We start from the raw sequence: 20,550 nt of genomic DNA, 5'->3' as shown, positions 1-20,550 counted from the left end.
AAGGAGGCATAGGATGGGTGTCCAGGCATGGCAGATGAACAGCCCGCATACCAGCTGAGGAGAACATTACACCAATATGACAGCAGCTTTTGCATAGAGACTCTCAACCGGGCTAGTGTAAAACGAATTCCGCAATAGTGGGTTGTATTCAGGTGGCATTAGATGGCTGGATGGACGGATGGGCAGATGCATAAATAAAGTACCTATAGACTAGTTTTGAAGGACAAGGGATCAGTACAAATGGAGGAGGGTGGTCTGACCTGCACCCCAGGAAGTACCGCTTACGACACATAAGACATTATGGGACTGGGTACTCCAGGCAGCCAGGTAATACTCATGGGAGGTCCACGAAACTTTTCTATCAAGCATGAGTGATAGGAATTTCATAGTTTCAGCAAATGGAAGGGCAATAGGCTCTAGATGTAATGGCAGTAGAAGAAAGCCATTCCACCACCAGAAGTTCATACAAACGGTTTTGTCAGTGGAAAAGTGAAAGCCATTGTCGATGCTTCACACAGAAAGACGATCGAGACATCGCTGAAATTGCCACTCAAGGAGACAAGCCCATGGAAAACTGCAATAGATCGAGAAGTCGGCAACAAAAAGAGAGCGGAGATCCTAAGCGAGGGACAGATCATAAGAGGGTTAATGGCTATAGCAAAGAGGACGATGCTCAGGACGGAGTCCTGAGGCACCCTCTTTTCCTGGATAAAGGTGTCCAACAACGCTGAACCCACAAGTACCTTGTAAATGCGGTGTATTAAATATTCTGGAAGGAAACGGGGCTGGTGGCTCGGAAGCCTCGTGTGTATAGCGTATGGAGGATAGCGGTCCACCAGCATATGTTGTAGGCTTTCTCCAAATGAAAAAATATGACCAATGTATGGTATTTCCGCAGAAAACTGTTCATGGCATGGGTTGACAAAGTGATGAGACAATCAACTGCAGAACGGCGCGCTCGAAATCCATATTGTGCAGTGGTTAGTAGAGTAGGAGAATTGAGCCACCATACAAACTGACCATGCTGGTGGGAGATATCAGGTGGTAGCTAGAAGGAAGGTATTTGTCCTTACTAGGATTAGGTACAGGTATGACAGTGGCTTCACACCAGCTTCTGGGAAACTTGCAATCTGCCCAGATGCAATTGTATGTATGAAGGAGAAAGTACTTGCCCACAAGAGAGAGGTGCTGCATCATCTGAATGTGAACATCGTCTCACCCTGGAACAGGAGATAGCAATAAAGTGAGAGCACGTTCTAGTTCCCTCATAATAAAGGCGGCATTGTAGCATTCATGATTCTGAGAGAACAAAGGTATCACCTGAGCCACTTCCACTCCTTTCCGATGGAGGAAGGTGCGGTGATAGTGGGTGAAGCTCAAAATCTCCGCAAAATAGTGGCCTGAGGTGTTGGAGACAGCAAAGGGATCCACAATGACATCATCTACTACAATAAGGCTGGAAATTGGGGAATGGACCTTGGTCACAGAGAGCAGTCAGAAGTTGGCCCACAGAAAGGAAGAGGAAGTGGAACTGTTAAAAAACTAGTAAATGAAATTCAACTAGCTTCTTTGCTATCCCGAAGAATGCAACAACACTGCATATGCAACTATTTACAACACATACAGTTCGTCATCATAGGACAATGATTAAAAATTCAGAGTGCACGTGTCTGCGTGGGAATTGCATCACAGCATGCCTCAGTACACCAAGGGACCACGACATGTAGTAAACATGAAGTGTGAGGAATAAAATGTTCTGCGACGGCAAGGGTAACATTTGTAAGGAATTCTATTTTGTCATCACAACTGGGGAAATGTTTGCCGAAGGTTGCCAGAGAGGAGTAAAGCCTCCAGTCAGCCTTAAAAAGCTGCCAACTGGGTTTGCACATAGGTGGGGTAGGAGTCAACAAGTGGATAAAGCTTGGGAAATGGTTGCTGGAGTATGTGACAGAGAGAAAGAACCACTCAAGATGACAGGCGAGATGGGTGGTGCAGAACGAGAGGTTCAAATGGGAGTGGTGTGCATGGTGTCTGAAAGGAATGTGGGTGCTCTAATGTTAAGACAAATGAGGTTGAGCTGATTGAGAAGGTCAGCCAAGAGTGCACCTCTCAGACAGGTTCTGGAAGAGACCCAAAGGGGATGGTAAGCATTAAAGTCATCAAGCAACAAAAAGGAGTGAGGGAGTTGACCAAGAAGCTGGAGGAAGCTTGCCGTGGTGACACCCAGTGACAGAGGGACGTAGACTTTGCAAAGACAAAAGGTGAAGCTAGGAAGGATAATGTGGAATGCAACAGCTTGGAGCAGAATGTTCAGCGAGATCGTCTGGCTGTGAACATCATCTCGCATGAGCAGCATGACTCCCCCATTAGATGGAATGCCATCCTTGGGGAGAAGGTCAAAATCGACTGGAAGGAAATGCAAGAGGTCAAAGCGGTGGCGAGGACACAGTTTTGTTTCTTGGACGCAGGAAACAAGAGGACGCTGCCAATCCAAGAGCAGCCATAATTCCCCCTTGTTGGATCTAATGGTGTGAACATTCCATTGCAGGAAAGTCATGACTGGAAAAGAGAAGGAAGGATCAAAGAAGGGTTGTCACATCGGTGGCAACCAAGTGCCAGCCTTCGAAGGCTCACTGCTACAGTGTGCAGAGACCAGAGGATCCTGTTCCATGAGATCTACAAAGGCATCGGTATTCTCTCTGGGTTGGTCTGCGGATTCCAGGACAGAAAACCAGTAAGAAATCCAGCACCGGCGAAATGGAGGTTGGTCAGGTGAGGGTACCATGCAGCGACACTGTTGAAGAAGATCTCCGAGTCAGGGAAGGAGAACACTATACTTGTTTGATTTCTTAGAGTCTTTGTGGCTGGCAGATGAAGACTCAGATGTTTGTTGGCTGAAGGGACGTAAGAAGTCTTCACAGGAGCCTTTCTTTTGTCCTATCCAACCTGTCTGTTATGAAGCAGGTGATTTCGCCATAGGGGCCATGATTTCTTGGCTTGTTGCACAGCTGGAGAGGGGGATGCTACCGTGATACTAGGGGATTTTACAACTGCAGTAAGTGAAACACACAAAAAGGAATACAAACATCTCAAAAATGAGATCGACAGGAAGTGCAAAATGGCTAAGCAGGGATGGCTAGAGGACAAATGTAAGGATGTAGAGGCCTATCTCACTAGGGGTAAGATAGATACCGCCAACAGGAAAATTAAAGAGACCTTTGGAGATAAGAGAACGACTTGTATGAATATCAAGAGCTCAGATGGAAACCCAGTTCTAAGCAAAGAAGGGAAAGCAGAAAGGTGGAAGGAGTATATAGAGGGTCTATACAAGGGCGATGTACTTGAGGACAATATTATGGAAATGGAAGAGGATGTAGATGAAGATGAAATGGGAGATATGATACTGCGTGAAGAGTTTGACAGAGCACTGAAAGACCTGAGTCGAAACAAGGCCCCCGGAGTAGACAATATTCCATTGGAAATACTGATGGCCGTGGGAGAGCCAGTCCTGACAAAACTCTACCATCTGGTGAGCAAGATGTATGAAACAGGCGAAATACCCTCAGACTTCAAGAAGAATATAATAATTCCAATCCCAAAGAAAGCAGGTGTTGACAGATGTGAAAATTACCGAACTATCAGCTTAATAAGTCACAGCTGCAAAATACTAACACGAATTCTTTACAGACGAATGGAAAAACTAGTAGAAGCCAACCTCGGGGAAGATCAGTTTGGATTCCGTAGAAACACTGGAACACGTGAGGCAATACTGACCTTACGACTTATCTTAGAAGAAAGATTAAGAAAAGGCAAACCTACGTTTCTAGCATTTGTAGACTTAGAGAAAGCTTTTGACAATGTTGACTGGAATACTCTCTTTCAAATTCTAAAGGTGGCAGGGGTAAAATACAGGGAGCGAAAGGCTATTTACAATTTGTACAGAAACCAGATGGCAGTTATAAGAGTCGAGGGACATGAAAGGGAAGCAGTGGTTGGGAAGGGAGTAAGACAGGGTTGTAGCCTCTCCCCGATGTTGTTCAATCTGTATATTGAGCAAGCAGTAAAGGAAACAAAAGAAAAATTTGGAGTAGGTATTAAAATCCATGGAGAAGAAATAAAAACTTTGAGGTTCGCCGATGACATTGTAATTCTGGCAGAGACAGCAAAGGACTTGGAAGAGCAGTTGAATGGAATGGACAGTGTCTTGAAAGGAGGATATAAGATGAACATCAACAAAAGCAAAACAAGGATAATGGAATGTAGTCTAGTTAAGTCGGGTGATGCAGAGGGAATTAGATTAGGAAATGAGGCACTTAAAGTAGTAAAGGAGTTTTGCTATTTGGGGAGCAAAATAACTGATGATGGTCGAAGTAGAGAGGATATAAAATGTAGGCTGGCAATGGCAAGGAAAGCGTTTCTGAAGAAGAGAAATTTGTTAACATCCAGTATTGATTTAAGTGTCAGGAAGTCATTTCTGAAAGTATTCGTATGGAGTGTAGCCACGTATGGAAGTGAAACATGGACGATAAATAGTTTGGACAAGAAGAGAATAGAAGCTTTCGAAATGTGGTGCTACAGAAGAATGCTGAAGATTAGATGGGTAGATCACATAACTAATGAGGAAGTATTGAATAGGATTGGGGAGAAGAGAAGTTTGTGGCACAACTTGACCAGAAGAAGGGATCGGTTGGTAGGACATGTTCTGAGGCATCAAGGGATCACCAATTTAGTATTGGAGGGCAGCGTGGAGGGTAAAAATCGTAGTGGGAGACCAAGAGATGAATACACTAAGCAGATTCAGAAGGATGTAGGTTGCAGTAGGTACTGGGAGATGAAAAAGCTTGCACAGGATAGAGCAGCATGGAGAGCTGCATCAAACCAGTCTCAGGACTGAAGACCACAACAACAACAGTGCTGACTTCAAGGTCACAAGTCTGCATCGTCGTGTCCTTCACAGAGCAAGGTACTATTTCCTTCACCCAAATCTCCCAGGTGGCCCACTCATCGAGGTGCACGGCACATTCTTGGGAGGAGGCTGGACATGGGAGTCTGGTTACAACATTGACAGTGGTAGCAATGCATCACATTTGGAATGTACAGTCAGACCATGATGACTTCATAGCCTGTTCTGACCCTCGATGGAAGCACTACTCCATCAAATATGAGAAGAGGAGTATGTGTAGGCACTAAGGTTGCATTAATCTTTCTCATTACCCGATGGACTGCAGTGATGCCCTTGTCAGAGAGGTAAGTTTGGGTTTATCTCTCTGTCACACCATCGAGCAGTCGAGCGTGAATAACACCATGCAAAGAATTCAGCGTTTGATGGGCCTCGACATGAACAGGATAGCTGTGGAGGAGTGAAGCTGCAAACAGTTGTTGGGCTTGAAAATTAGGACTGGTCCCCAAAAGCAAAGTTCCATTAAGTAAGCAAGAGCAGGATTTTATAGGACTTGCAAATGCATCAGCATCTTTCTGAATAATAAACAGATAAACGGCATCAAAGGGCTGATCTTCTATTAGTGTGTGGTACCATGAGGAACTGAGGTGCAGCTTAGAGATCCTTTGAATCTTTAGCCTCATTCCGTTTAAGTTTATATATATAGACTGACACGGTGATTGGCTCATCCCAAGAAAATCTCCCACAATTGCCAGTATCTCTGATGGCACGCTCCTTCCAACTGGGGTCCCCCCTCAGAGGGGAGCTAACCTGCCTTAGGTGATTGTTCACACCTCAGGTCACACCTTCTGAACTCCTGACAGAGGAACCAGTTGGCAATTTGGGAAGGTAACAGCTCAGGCAATCAACCCTCCCTGTCTCTATCCTGTACCATGGGGTACATGTGAACCCTACCTGTCACCCGGTTCTGGGAATTTATGTGTTACCCAGTCACCTGTTACATATCAAAAACTGGGGCCGACCTTCACGAGCACACAGAGAGAAAGAAGAAATACAAAAACCTCAAATGCTGAAACAGAGGAAGGGTAGGAGATGGAAGAAAGAAAGAAAAAACAGATGGTGTTTGTTCTGATGTCAGGCTGTTAAAACCTCAGAACACATTCCAAAAAATGTCTCAGACATGTTATCCAAGGAAGGGGAAAAGAATAGCAGAAGGATAGATATGCAGCACAGAAAGGGAAGAGGTGCTGCAGAGGCTGGGGCCCTGTAGTAGCCAAGCATGAATTCACCAAGACGTGGCAAGACCCCTGGGGGATTTTTGAGAAAAGACCATAGAGGTACAGTTTATAGGCAGTGACACAGGGAAGCTGGTGAAAACCTTCAGGAGAATAGTTAGTGCAATTCTAGAGCATGGTAATGGAGCCTTTGTCTGCAAATAGAATGATTAGATACCGAGTGGGATGAAGGATATGAACAGCTGGTCATTCCATAGGTGTGAAGTTGAGGTCACTGTGATGGGATTTGGGGAGGCAAGGTGAAATCAGATTATCTGGAGGTGACTTGAGGGGAATAGGCAACATATGGTTGGAGAGAAACTGCATCTGTTTGAAAGAAGGTTACGTGTGTGCTTTCAGGTGGTTGTGGTCAGTAGGGATGAAAGGGACTACGAAACATACAAGAGTGGATTAAAAAAAGAGATCACCTTTTGCCATCATCTGACAAAACTAACAAAAATTGCAAATCCTTTACATGCCTTCTAAACATTGGAACTTTCTTCCTTTGTCTTAATAAGAATACTGATACTGGAAAAGAAATAATGCAATTCATTACATATGTGTGACATTACTTTCACACTTATTAAAAGTTTCTCAAGAGATTACATTCACACACTCTTGCTAGCAGGGTACATGGTGTTCAGTGAAGTTTTTGGATCTGATAGACATATTCCGTGTAGTATCCAGTGACAAAAAAAATAGTTAACTCATTCTGAGTTACTATTGTATTATATTGCAATGAAGACTATTAAAAATTGTAATAAATAATACAGATCACTGTTTCTCCTTCACCTACCAAAGTCAGATTTTGCAAATGACAGTTAACTGTGGACTGGCCAACATCGTAAGGTGCTGCATGTGACACAGCTATTCTTGTACTCTACAACATTTAAGTTGGGCAACAGTCTCCTTGGGTTCATTTGTAGTTACTCCTTCAGCTCATGTATATTGGATACCACCTTAGGTGTAACAAATACTGGCCTCTACATATAAGTCTTATTTCACATTTTGTAAAGGAAAAAAGCAGTATGTGATACTCATACTGGATTCAACTGTTAAAAGGATTATTGAACACACCTTTATTCTGAAAACGTTAAAGTATTTCATTTTATTTAGACTCAGAAACATTGTACATGGTACACAAGACACAATCTTACCTCGGAAAAGGACTTAAGTGCGAAGACAAATAAGATGATGTGGTTAATGCCGATGGAATTCCTCCAATATGTACTTTGGCAACCATGTTCAAACCAGTATACAGCACAACACCACCTGACAAATCTATTGTTGCTATCATGTTTATCTTCTGCAGAAATAGCAAGAGGGAAAAATAAATGTTTTTAAAATATAAACTTATATTTCTTAAATCACATTCATTATCACACACAGACACTTACCGGAAGAGGGGCAGCATCTTTAGCTTGAATCGCACAAGCAACCCCAAAGATGAGTTGCTGTTCATGGGTCAATTCAAGACGCATGCACATCAGATGCTTTCGAGCTGGTAGCATGTAACATAAATACATCTGCCCAACCATATCTGTCACAAGAAATGCGTGTGATGCAGCACACGCTATTCCTTCCCTATAATACATACATTTTTTGCCTCAGATTATATGAACTACCAGTTCAACATGTTGCTATGCAATACATGAAACTTAAGTATCAAATATATCCTAAATTTAATTAATAGGCATTGATCTGGTAAAATTCCACAAAAACAAAAGGAAAAGAAAAAAACATTAGGATGAAAATTTAATTGTGATGAGGGACTGGAATTCAGTAGCAGAAAAAGGAAGAGAAGGAAAATAGTTGGGATAATATTGACTGGAGGAAAGGAATGAAAGAGGCAGGTGCCTGGTAGAATTTTGCACAAAGCATAATTTAGTCATCACTAACATTTGGTTTCAGAATCATGAAAGAAAGCTGTATATGCGGATGAGACTTGGATACTCCTGATTGATTATATAATGGTATGACAGATTTTGGAACCAGGTTTTAAATTGTAAAATTTTTACAGGGGCAGATGTGGACTCTGACCACAATTCATTGGTTATAAACTGTAGATTAAAAATGAAGACATTGCAAAAAGTTAGGACATTAAGGGGATGGGGACCTGGAACAGTTGAAACAACCAGAGATTGTGGAGAGATTCAGAGGGAACACTGGGCAACAACTGACAAGAACAGATGAGAGGGATACAGTGGAAGACAAATATGTAGCTTTGGGAGATGAAATAGTGAAGGGGGAAAGGAGCAAATAGGTAAAAACAAGACCTCTAGAAGAAATCCTCGGATATTACAGGAGATACTGAATTCATTTTATGAAAGGAGAAAACATAGAAATCCATCAAATAAAGCAGGTGAAAGAGAATACTAATGTATAGAAAGTAAGACTGACAGAAGTGCAAAATGGCTACGCAGGAATGGCTAGAAGACAAATGATATGATTTAGAAGCATATATCACATAGGGAAAGATATGTACCGCCTACGGGAAAATTAAAGAGGCCTCTGGAGAAAAAGAAAAGCTGCTGTATGAATATCAACAGCTCAGATGGAAAACCAACAAGAACAAAAGATGGAAAAGGTGGAAGAAGTCAGTGTGTCTATACAAGGGAGATGAATTTGAAGGCAATACTACAGGATGGGAAAAGTTAGTAAATGAGAGAGTGTTGGGAGATAACAATAGGTTGCAAAAATACCTACACCGAAACAAAGCCCTGAAGTACACCAAAATTTCCTCAGAATTCTTGAGACTCTTTGGAAAACCAGCCATGACAAAACTATTCTATCTGGTTTGTAAGATATATGAGACAGGTGAAATATCCACAGACTCCAAGAAGAATGTAATAACTCCAATACCAAAGAAAGCACGTGCTGACACGAAATAATATTACCAAACTACTAGTTAAATGTTGCAGTTGCAAAATACTAACACGAATTCATAACATAAGAATGGAAAAACTGGTATAGGCTGACCTCAGGGTAGATCAATTCAGATTTCTGAGAAACGTACGAACACGTGAGGCAATACTGACCATATGACTTCCCTTAGAAGATAGGTTAAAGAAAGGCAAAGCTATGTATATAGCATATGTAGACTTGGAGAAGGCTTACAATGTGTCACATCGTCACTGCACAAAAAAGCATTTTTGTTTCGAAATATCTGATTCCGTTAAAAGGAAAAATGGGAAGAGTATATTTCAAAACAACAATTTTGGGAATGGTTTCATATCTCAGTCACTTTTATATGACACCTAAGTTAACTGTTATTAAATAAGGAAGAAATTATCTACACACACACACACACACACACACACACACACACACACACACTTAAAGAGTAATGTTGTTAATGTCATGAAAAACAGCATGTGAATTCATAATGCTGCCATCAGACCATATAAGCCACGAATGAAACCCATTTCAAGTTACATAGCCCAACAGTGTGTCTCTTCACAACTACAAACTGAAACTGGTCAATGTGACTTATTCAGGTCTCTCATGGTACATATCATTGGATTACATTCAAGATGAACATTTCTTTTTTCCTTGTTCACAATATCTCAAGATGAATCTTTCTTTTTTCCTTGTTTACAATATCTATTATTCTTTTACAAATGAGCACATGACGCTCATTTTCAACAATGCATATCACCATAGGGTGTTGACAAAAAGAAAGACACATTCCTATGGTCAAATAATAGAGTAAATCATCTTTCATTCATTAGTGTTACCAAAGCCATCCAATGTCCCTGGCATATTACTGCACCCTCTTTGTTGAAACTTCACTGGTTAAACAATTTTCCATCCTAACCTCCTTTCACGCCCTGCTACTGATGTTCTGGCTCCTGTACACAATCAACTGAACTTATTTATCAAATTTGCTATTTTCTATCCATGGGTTTGTCAAACATGCCTGTAAATGAACAGGTACAATTTGCTGTTTAACATCACTTTTGAAGTAGATGCTGTTGGTGTCATTAAGTATTTTGACACATGTGGGAATGGCATTTTCTAGCACTGAGTTCAACACTGCATATTAAGAAGAAAAAGAAAACAAGACACTGGTGTAGGGAATTGTTGAAACTGAAAGAGAAATATACTTATGAAACTCTGCTAAAGGAAATATTGCACTTAGAGCCTGATCATTACTTCATAGCCCAGTCAACGAAGAGCAAAAAAATTAAACGGGGGAAAAAGTCACGTAATCACGAATTCATGTACAGAGGCAGGCAGGAGTGTCATGAACACCATACAAAAAATCTCCACTGGTGGAGTGTAAGTGTGGAGTTGAGTACGGGAGGGGGAGCATTAAAGATCACATTTTTACATTTTTCTTGAATAATTAAAAAACTGCAGCAATTAGTGACAATGTTTCACAGTACAAAATAAAACTAGATTAAATTTCCCACAAAATTCATTTTTTTGCCAAAAGTAATAGTTTCTATATTGCAGGGGATGGAGAAATGGTAAATTATTAAGCATAGTGACTTACTCATATAAAATTAATGCTTGTTGTTAAATGGAGCGTGTTAAGAATAAGTACTAAATGTGTGTACCATGTTAAAGTGCAGAAGGGGTTGTTGTTGTTGTTGTTGTGGTGGTCTTCAGTCCTGAGACTGGTTTGATGCAGCTCTCCATGCTGATCTATCCTGTGCAAGCTTCTTCATGCTTAATGTATTCATCTCTTGGTCTCCCTCTACGATTTTTACCCTCCACGCTGCCTTCCAATACTAAATTGGTGATCCCTTGATGCCTCAGGACATGCCCTACCAACCAATCCCTTCTTCTAGTCAAGTTGTGCCACAAACTCCTCTTCTCCCCAATACTATTCAATACCTCCTCATTAGTTACGTGATCCACCCACCTAATCTTCAACATTCTTCTGTAGCACCACATTTCGAAAGCTTCTATTCTCTTCTTGTCCAAACTATTTATTGTCCATGTTTCACTTCCATACACGGCTACACTCCATACAAATACTTCCAAAAACGATTTCCTGACACTTAAATCTATACTCGATGTTAACAAATTTCTCTTCTTCAGAAACGCTTTCCTTGCCATTGCCAGTCTACATTTTATACCCTCTCTACTTCGACCATCATCAGTTATTTTGCTCCCCAAATAGCAAAACTCCTTTACTACTTTAAGCGTCTCATTTCCTAATCTAATTCCCTCAGCATCACCCGACTTAATTCGACTACATTCCATTATCCTCGTTTTGCTTTTGTTGATGTTCATCTTAAATCCTCCTTTCAAGACACTGTCCATTCCGTTCAACTGCTCTTCCAAGTCCTTTGCTGTCTCTGACAGAATTACAATGTCATCGGCGAACCTCAAAGTTTTTATTTCTTCTCCCTGGATTTTAATACCTACTCCAAATTTTTCTTTTGTTTCCTTTACTGCTTGCTCAATATACAGATTGAATAACATCGGGGAGAGGCTACAACCCTGTCTCACTCCTTTCCCAACCACTGCTTCCCTTTCATGCTCCTTGACTCTTATAACTGCTATCTGGTTTCTGTATTATTAATGGGATTATTAATGGGAATTTTTTCTGAGGGTGTAACAGCGTGGAGAGGTTGGAGGAGGGTAAAAGCATGAAGGAAGGTAGATAAGTAGCCAGATTGTGGTGATGCACTTCCCTTCTTCATAGGTCTGCAAACTGAAGAGCAAGCAGGAGCAAGTGTGTGTGTGTGTGTGTGTGTGTGTGTGTGTGTGTGTGTGTGTGTGTGTTTGTGTTTGACTTCACAAGCGCTCAACGGCGAGCTGATCAGCATCCTGACACATTTTACAAGGAATAAATGTGGATAAAATCACTAAAATTGTTGCACACAGTGAGGAAGAAACCAACAAAATGATGCTCCTACACTCACTCTAACATCAATCACATTTGCTCATACAATCACTCATCTCACACACCTTAAGGCAATGGAGAAAGGGTAAAAGATGCTGTATGAGTGATTAAAACACAAGTAAAATGACAGAAGAGCTAAAATAACAGCACAGGCAAATGTTATCAGCTGACCACTTACAAAAAACATGGGTGAGCCAGTCACACTGGCAACACATTAGGACCATCTCTCTAAAATCTTGGAAAAAATGTTGGACAATTCAGGAAACTTTAAAACTCTAATCACATTCATTGTCACTTAAAACAGAGGTTAAGTCCATCAGCAAATCTGGTGCTGCCCTCTGGTCTGACGATAAAACACTATCTAACAAAATGTGATGCACAGTGATCTCTATACCACAAGCACCATGCATTGGAGGATCCTCCCACCAGTGCAAGAAGCCATATGTAATAGGGTTGTGACCTATGTGAAGACGAGTAAGGAGGACACTGTGCTGTCAATATGGGTGGAAAGAGATACATCATTGCCCTGTTGTGGGCTTTACTAGATGGAGTTTATTGTCTGTCACTTCTAACAACTCATCCTCCCATCCATGTAAGACTCTGTATCTCACCAGCGAGGCAATAGCATGCACAGCGATGGTACACCGCACCAACTAAGGATCGCGACGCACCCTCTTGGCTTCTACATCTGCCCATTCATTCTCAGCAATACCCACATGACATTGCACCAAGCAGAAAGACACCTCCACCAGCGAGGCAATAGCATGCACAGCGTTGGTACACCGCACCAACTAAGGATCGCGACACACCCCCTTGCTTCTACATCTGCCCATTCATTCTCAGCAATAACCACATGACATTGCACCAAGCAGAAAGACACCTCCTCCTCCAGCAATTGTAGTTGAAAGAGAGCATCCTGGACATTCTGGACTACTTTATCTGCTGGGTAGAAACATTGTAGAGCATGAAAGACACCCAGAGAATTGAAGCTCACAAGGAATTTAGGACACGAATCACGTCTCATCTGCTCCAGTGCCCCCAAGGCGGCATATAATTTTGGGAGGTTCTTAACTTAGGATCTAGAAGTTTCTGCCAACAGAGTCCCATTACACAATTGCCTGACTAATTTTAAAAAGCCAACCTGTTGGATATAAAGGCCAAACTTTCTCAAAATACTCTCTTCCCACTCGACTATTAAAAATGCATTCTTGCCAGCAACAATTACTCTAAATGGCATCATTCTCAATAATTCCTGAATAGAGAAGAGTGGCTACATGAGCCCACTTACTTCACTGCGTGTTGGCACCTACCAGCAAACCAAACTTTCTGCTGGGAGGAGGAAGAGTAAATTTTGAAGGATCCATCTTGATCCAAAGAGCAGCTAGGGAAATTAAAGTCCATCAGGAGAGAACCCCACGTGCACAGGTAAGGTACAAACCATTGCCAGTGACATGGAAGGCATAGTATATCGTTAGCAGAGGTGCGGCAGGTTCCCCAGAGGTTGCACGCCAATTACTGTTTCACTTCAGCCACACACCTCATCAGAGTGCAGCGCACCTTGAGACTGAGGGTTTTTTATAGAGGGTTTCACCATCCTCATGATCTGGTCAGTCAAGCCAAAATTCCCGCTCCATGTGACTGTGACACACATCCCAGTCTATCTACTCCACTATGTCACAAAAAATACAGGGTCTTTCAGAAAATTATAGGTTGGTTGGTTGGGGAAAGAGACCAGACAGCGTGGTCATCGGTCTCATCGAATTAGGGGAGGATGGGGAAAGAAGTCGGCCGTGCCCTTTCAGAGGAACCATCCCGGCATTTGCCTGGAGCGATTTAGGGAAATCACGGAAAACCTAAATCAGGATGGCCGGACGCGGGATTGAACCGTCATCCTCCCGAATGCGAGTCCAGTGTCTAACCACTGCGCCACCTCGCTCAGTCAGAAAATTATACCAACCCTCTGCAGTGCACCTTATGAATCACTGGTGACAGAACACAAACATGCTCATGGGATGTTTATTTTCCACAAACTGCATTAACACTGCATGGAATACAGATATGAGTTCCTAATAATATTAATACAAGAAACACAATTGGGGAGAATCTACGAGGGTTGGAACTTAAATAGTGGCAACTATTTATTCACAACTGATACAAAAGATTACATGTTTGCACCTGTTACTGTCCTTCACAGTAGTCACCAGCATTGTGTACAAACCGTTGCCAGTGACATGGAAGGCATAGTATATCATTAGCAGAGCCTGTTCTCTTGATGGTGAGAATGGAGCAGTTATGGTGATTCTCGTGTACAACTGTGACAGTGTTATCCTAAAGCATTACGTACCTCCACAGCAGGCCGTCAATACACGGTATAACTGTTCGTTTTTGGAGCATCACCTGTGACCAGCTTTGCAAAAGAAGTGGCGACACTTTCTGCGCAACCCACCCATCATTTTGCACGACAATGTGCTGGTGCATATAGCGCAAGGTGTGGCTGCTCTGTTCAGTCGATGGGGCTGGGAAGTACTGTACCATCCACCATACTCCCCATACTTAAGTCCTTGTGACTCTGATCTGATTCTGAAGATGAAGGAACCACTTCGCGGCATTTGCTTCACACCTCTTCCAGAGATTCGACAGGCAATAGACCACTCTTTCACACCATCAACAGAACAGGCTCTGCTAACGATATAATACGTCTTCCACATCGCTGGCAACAGGTTCTACACAATGCTGGTGACTACTTTGAAGGACAGTAACAGGAGCAAACATGTAACTCTTTTGTATCAGTTGTGAAGAAATAGTTGCCACTATTTAAGTTCCAACCCTCTTACATAAATCTCTGCACACTGTTCTACACTGCTCGAAGAGAAATAAATTCAGGAGCTGTAACACTCTTCTGGGATGGGCAGCTCCCCCAACAAGAGCATTGCTCACTTTTCATTTTGCAGGCAGCAATATACCTCCCCAGAATTTCCCATCCAGTTCTCTTATGTGAGTAGACAAAGTAACTCTACTGAGCTCATGTTTATATAGTGGAGTCATCAGGTGAGTATTTCTTTGCAATTGTTACGTGAGCTATTACGTAAAAACAGTTCAAAAGCTCGAGCTGTCAACCGTCCACCACAGTGAAGTGTAACATGCAGTTAGTATGTATTCAACAATGTCTATTTCAATTTCTCTGGCTGGAATACTTTTCGTAGCGTGAGGAGTATCAAATGCATCATCCAAGCCTCGGCTCTCCCAACACCTGAAGAGGCTCAGAGGCTTAAATTGTCTCCCTCTGCAACAGAAGTAGGTCACCTAGGTGTTATAATATTCAGATATTTAAACATAAGTCAAGCAGTCCATTACAGCAGCTTACTGTTCTAGTCTTGAGCATGATCAGTCCCCTTCCAGCAAACATATTCATACCTACCTTGGAAGGTATAATGTGGCTGTTTTGGAAGTAGCTCTACTCAGTGCAGCCAATTCTAGAAGTCTAGCAATACCCAAATGGAAGGAATCTATGCATCTAATACTAACACAGTGAATGGTGTGAGAAGTGCAGTAGCTTTCTGGTCATTCATCAATTCACCACCAAATGACTACAACACAATCACATGGCTTTACGAGACACTGTCAATGATAGACAACAGCAAGATGCTACATTTAACAATCCCATTCCTTTCCCCCTAATGCTACAAAGAAGCTACAAAGAACGCTGACAACATCACACTTACAAATCATTTTCCTCTCTAGCATTATAGAACAATGTTCAGACATTTATTTAAATTCTGTCTATATGCATTAGTATTATTAGTAAAAACAAGCAATTGAAAATCCTGGATGGAATAATGACAATATTATGAAAAGTTCAGATTGCTACTTACCCTATAGTCGCAGACATGCACAACAAAAAAATTGCTAAACAAGTAAGCGTTTGGCCAAGAGGCCTCCTTTTGATTTAGGCAACATACACACACACACACACACACACACACACACACACACACACACGTTCACACAAACGCAACTCATGCAAACATGACCACTGTCACTTTCTGGCCTCAGCAGAGAGTGACAGTGGCCATGTGTGTGTGTGTGTGTGTGTGTGTGTGTGTGTGTGTGTGTGTGTTGCCTAAATCAGAAGACTGCCTTTGGCTGAAAACTTACTTGTTTTGGAGTCTTTTTTTTTGTGCCTGTCTGCGACTCAAGGTCTCCGCTATATGGTAAGTTGCAACTATCCTTTCCAAAACATTGTCAGAATTATTATTAGCTCGTATCTGTATTCAATGCACTCTGCGGAAAAGAAACACCTGTGGGCATTCCTGCACACTGCATCAACAGTAAATTCAAAAGGCGTCCTGCTTCGTGAAACATCCTGTAGCTGCTTTGTGCGATGTGGTGGGGTACAGAGAGTGAGGAATCACTTGCTCGCTCTTCAGTTTGCAGACCTAAGAAGGAGAGAAGCACATGACCACAATCCAGCAACCCACCTTCCCTCGTGCTTCTACTCTCCTCCTCCCCTACCTCAGAGCACCATAAACCCCTTAAAACACTTCTATTGTAATCAGACATTGTACACACATTTTGTATTTGTTCTTAATGCAATTTGCTTAGTGATAAATATTAACTTTATGTGATTAAAACACTATTTTTAATAGTTTGCAATTTTTCCATCCCTTGCAATGCAGAAACTGTTAGTCCTAGAGAAAACATACATAGAACTATTTCTGTAGGAAATTAAATTTAGTTTCATTCTGTAATGGGAAACATCTTCACTACATTACAAGCTGCAGTTCTCAAGTTATTCAATAAAAATGAAGGAACTGACCTTTAAAGGCCTCCCCACCCACTTGCTCTCATACGACAGATGGGGATGTTTAGTATGTTGTTCATAAATATTCTCTCCTCCCACTGCACAACAATTTGAGACTACAGCTTTTTCTCCTTAATTCCTGCACTGGCTGGACTACCAGTTTTCTCTAAGTGGACTTGTTACAGCTATTTGGCCCTCACGATGAAAAAGGATACACAACTATGTAAAAATTTATTCTCTTCTACTTGGTTCACTATTGAAAGTTCATTAAAATACCATAATGTGGTAACATAAACATTTTACATCTAGGAACCAGCGAGTTTCGATTTATTTTATTGCACTCCTGCTTGTATGTTGTGCTTAGAATATTTATTTTCATCTTAATCTCTACTTGCATAATATATGACTGGGAAAGATGCAGCAGCTCTGCCATTTTGTTAATTGCCAGTGCTCTCAAATGCACAGTAAAGCATCAATACAAACAACGTCCGCTGTCTTGTCAAATCTGCCGACAATTGAAACTTCCCTCAAACACAGCAAACACACGCTGCATTTAACAAACACATCACCATACACAGTCAAATATTTAACAAACTTAGTAAAGTTTAACAAGTTATTTGATAGTGTAACAGGACCTTTATCCTTGGCAACGGCAAGTTAAGACTCTACAAAAATCCTATTATCATCATGTGACTATTTGGTAAGGCCCTTGTCAGTAACTGTGGAGAGAAATGTGTTTTACAACAACTGCCTCTGGTAAACTTTTAGGATATAGCAGAAAAATACTAGGACTCCTACAAACCATGAATCTTGCTGAGATGCAGTGGTCTCTGTGCCTCTATGATACAGGCAGCCCTATCATAGGTGAAACAACTACAGAGAGGTATATGTGGAGAGGCTACACAAATTTGTAGTTCCTGAAGCAGTACTCAATGTTTATAGGGGCAACAGTCTGAATAACTGACTGATCTGTCCTTGCTATGTTGATATCAAACTATCAAACTGCAAACACCTGTTCTGCTCCCCCCCCCCCCCCCCCCCCAACCCCCCCCCTCCCCCCGTCCCCTTTCCATGGGGACATGCAGCTCTGCTGTTGGGCTAATGATGATGGCAGTCACTTGAGTAAAATATGCCAGAAGAAGAACAGTTCCCCAACTGGATCTCCAGACAGTGATTATCAGGCAGATGCTATCCATCAGGAAAAAAAAAAAAAAAATGTCATTCTGAGGGTCGGAGCATGGAATGTTAGATCCTTTAGTAAGGTGAGTTTAAAAAGGGAAATGGATTCACTCAAAATGGATATAGAGGAAGAATAGGAAGAATAGGACTTCTGGCTAATGTGAGTACAGGCTAATAAACACAGAATCAAATAGGGGGCACGCAGGAGTAGGCCTAATAATGAATAAGAAAACAGGAATGCAGGTAAGTTACAGTGAACAGCATAGTGAATGCATTATCATACACAAGACATAGACACAAAGTCAACACCTACCACATCAGCACAAATCTATATGTCTACATGTTCTACAGAAGACGAAGTTATTGAAGGAACATACGACGAGATAAAAGATATTATCCACATGATTGAAAGAGAGAGAAACTAATTGTGATGGAAGAATGTAATTTGAGTGCAGGAAACAAAAGAGGAGGAATAGTAGTGGGAGAGTTAGGATTGGCAGAAAGGGAAAAACACATAAGCTGCCTGGCAGAAATTTACACAGCATTTCCAACAGGTGGTTTAGGAATCATGAAAGGTAGTTGTATATGTGGAAGAGACCTAAAGGCAACAGAAGGTTTCAGATAAAGAAAGCCAGAAATTTTGAATTCAAATTTTAATCTGCAAACCATTTCCAAGAGCAGATGCAGGGTCAAGTCATAATTGATTGGTTATGAACTGCAGATTAAAACTGAAGAAACTGCCAAAAGGGAGGAAATTTAGGAAATGGCACCAAGATAAACTGAAAAAACTGTTTGCGGTGGAGATTTTCAAATGGAGCACGTGAGAAACAGGGGAAAGAAATACAATAGACAACAAATGAGTAGCTTTGAGAGATGAAATAGTAAGAGCAACAGAAGATCAAAAAGGAAAGGCCCAGTAAAAATACTTGACAACAGGAGAAAATGTAAAAATGCAATGAACGAAGCATGTGAAACAGAAAATGGATGTCTAAAAACTGAAACTGTTAGAATTTGCAAAATGGCTGGAGGACAAATGCAAGGCTCTACAAACATGCATTGCAAGAGGGAAGATAGATGCTGTCAACAGCAAAAGTAAAGAGGTCTTTGGAGAAAAGAGAAGCAGCTGGTGAATACAAGAGCTCAGATGGCATGCCAGTACTAAGTAAAGAAGGGAAAGCTGAAAGATGAAAGAAATATACAAAACGATTATACAAGGAAAACATACTTGAAGACAATATTAACAGAGAAGGAGGAGGATGTAAGTGAATATGAATTGGGAAATATGACAGAGCACTAAAATACCTAAGGCGAAACGAGGACCATGGAATAGACAACATTTTCTCATAATTATTGAAATCCTTGGGATGTCAGCTTTGACAAAACTATTCTACCTGATTTGTATGATATATGACTACCAAATTAACCTCAAACTTCAAGAAGAATGCAATAGTTACAGTTTTGAAGAAAACAGATGCTGTCAGGTGTGAATTATACTGAACTATCAGTTTAATACCCTTCACTTGCAAAATACTGGCATGAATTATTTGCATAAGTATGGAATAACTGACAGAGGCTGACCATGGGGAAGATCAATTTGAGTTTAGGAAAAACGTAGGAACACATGAGGCAATAGAGACACCACGACTTATTTTAGAAGATAGGCTAAAGGTAAGTAAACCTATATTTATAGGATATGTAGATTTAGAGAAAGTTTTTGACAATGCTGACTGGATTACACTGTTTGAAATTCTGAACATAACAGTCTGGATAAAATACAGAGAGTGAAAGTTTATTTGCAACATGTATAGAAACCGGACTGTAGACACACCAGTCTAAGGACACAAAACAGAAGCAGTGATAGAGTACAAAGTGAGACAGGGTTGTAATCTACCTGAAGTGTCATTCAATCCGTCCACAGATCACGCAGAAAGGGGATCAAGGAGAAACCGGAAAAAGGAAATAAAGTTCAGGGAGAATAAATTAAAACTTTGATGTTTGCTGATGACTTTGTAATTCTTTTGTGGAGGGAAATGGATTGGAAGATCAGTTGAATGGAACTGTTATTTTCTTTGAAATGGATTATAAGATGAACAACAAAATTAAACAAAGTTAATGGAAATAGTCAATTTAAATCAGGCAATGCTGAGGGAATTAAATTAGGAAAAGAGACACTAAAAGTATCTGATGATATTTGCTATATGGGCAGAAATATAATGCAATGGACAAGGAAGATGGGTTATAAAACAGAGCGGCAATAGCAAGAACATCATTTCTGAAAAAAGGAACTATGTTAACATCACAAAATGTGATGGTGCAGAAGAATACTGAGGATTAAAGGAGTAGATCAAATAACTTTTGAGTAGGTTCAGAAACTAACAGGGGAAAACCTCTCTAAATGAAGAGATCAGTTGACAGGATATGACAGGTGGCATCAAGGGATTGCCAGTTTTGCAATGGAGGGAAAAGCTGTGGGTAAAAATTGTAGAAAGTGACCACAGCTTGAGTACATTAAGCAGGTTCAAATGGAATAAGTGAA

The 20,550-nt window shown here is 41.1% G+C and overlaps 1 protein-coding gene across 3 annotated transcripts in view; it reads right to left on the bottom strand.

Moving 5' to 3' along the window:
- Positions 1-20,550, bottom strand: part of LOC124547995 (anaphase-promoting complex subunit 1) — a 374,510-nt gene that overhangs the window by 249,186 nt on the left and 104,774 nt on the right. For 2 of the 3 annotated variants that reach the window (XM_047125147.1, XM_047125148.1), the window contains exons 9-10: positions 7,572-7,758; positions 7,332-7,480 (exon numbers count right to left, since the gene is read on the bottom strand). The exons of the other annotated variant lie outside the window; for it this stretch is intronic. In XM_047125147.1, coding sequence (XP_046981103.1) covers positions 7,332-7,480; positions 7,572-7,758 — 336 coding nt within the window. The remainder of the gene's footprint in view (positions 1-7,331; positions 7,481-7,571; positions 7,759-20,550) is intronic. 3 annotated transcript variants of the gene reach the window in all.

This window comes from Schistocerca americana, chromosome 1 (genome assembly GCF_021461395.2).
Source record: "Schistocerca americana isolate TAMUIC-IGC-003095 chromosome 1, iqSchAmer2.1, whole genome shotgun sequence".
NCBI classification, from domain to species: domain Eukaryota; kingdom Metazoa; phylum Arthropoda; class Insecta; order Orthoptera; family Acrididae; genus Schistocerca; species Schistocerca americana.
The sequence above is the reverse complement of the archived record's forward strand: the minus strand, read 5'-3'. Positions and strand labels throughout refer to the sequence as shown.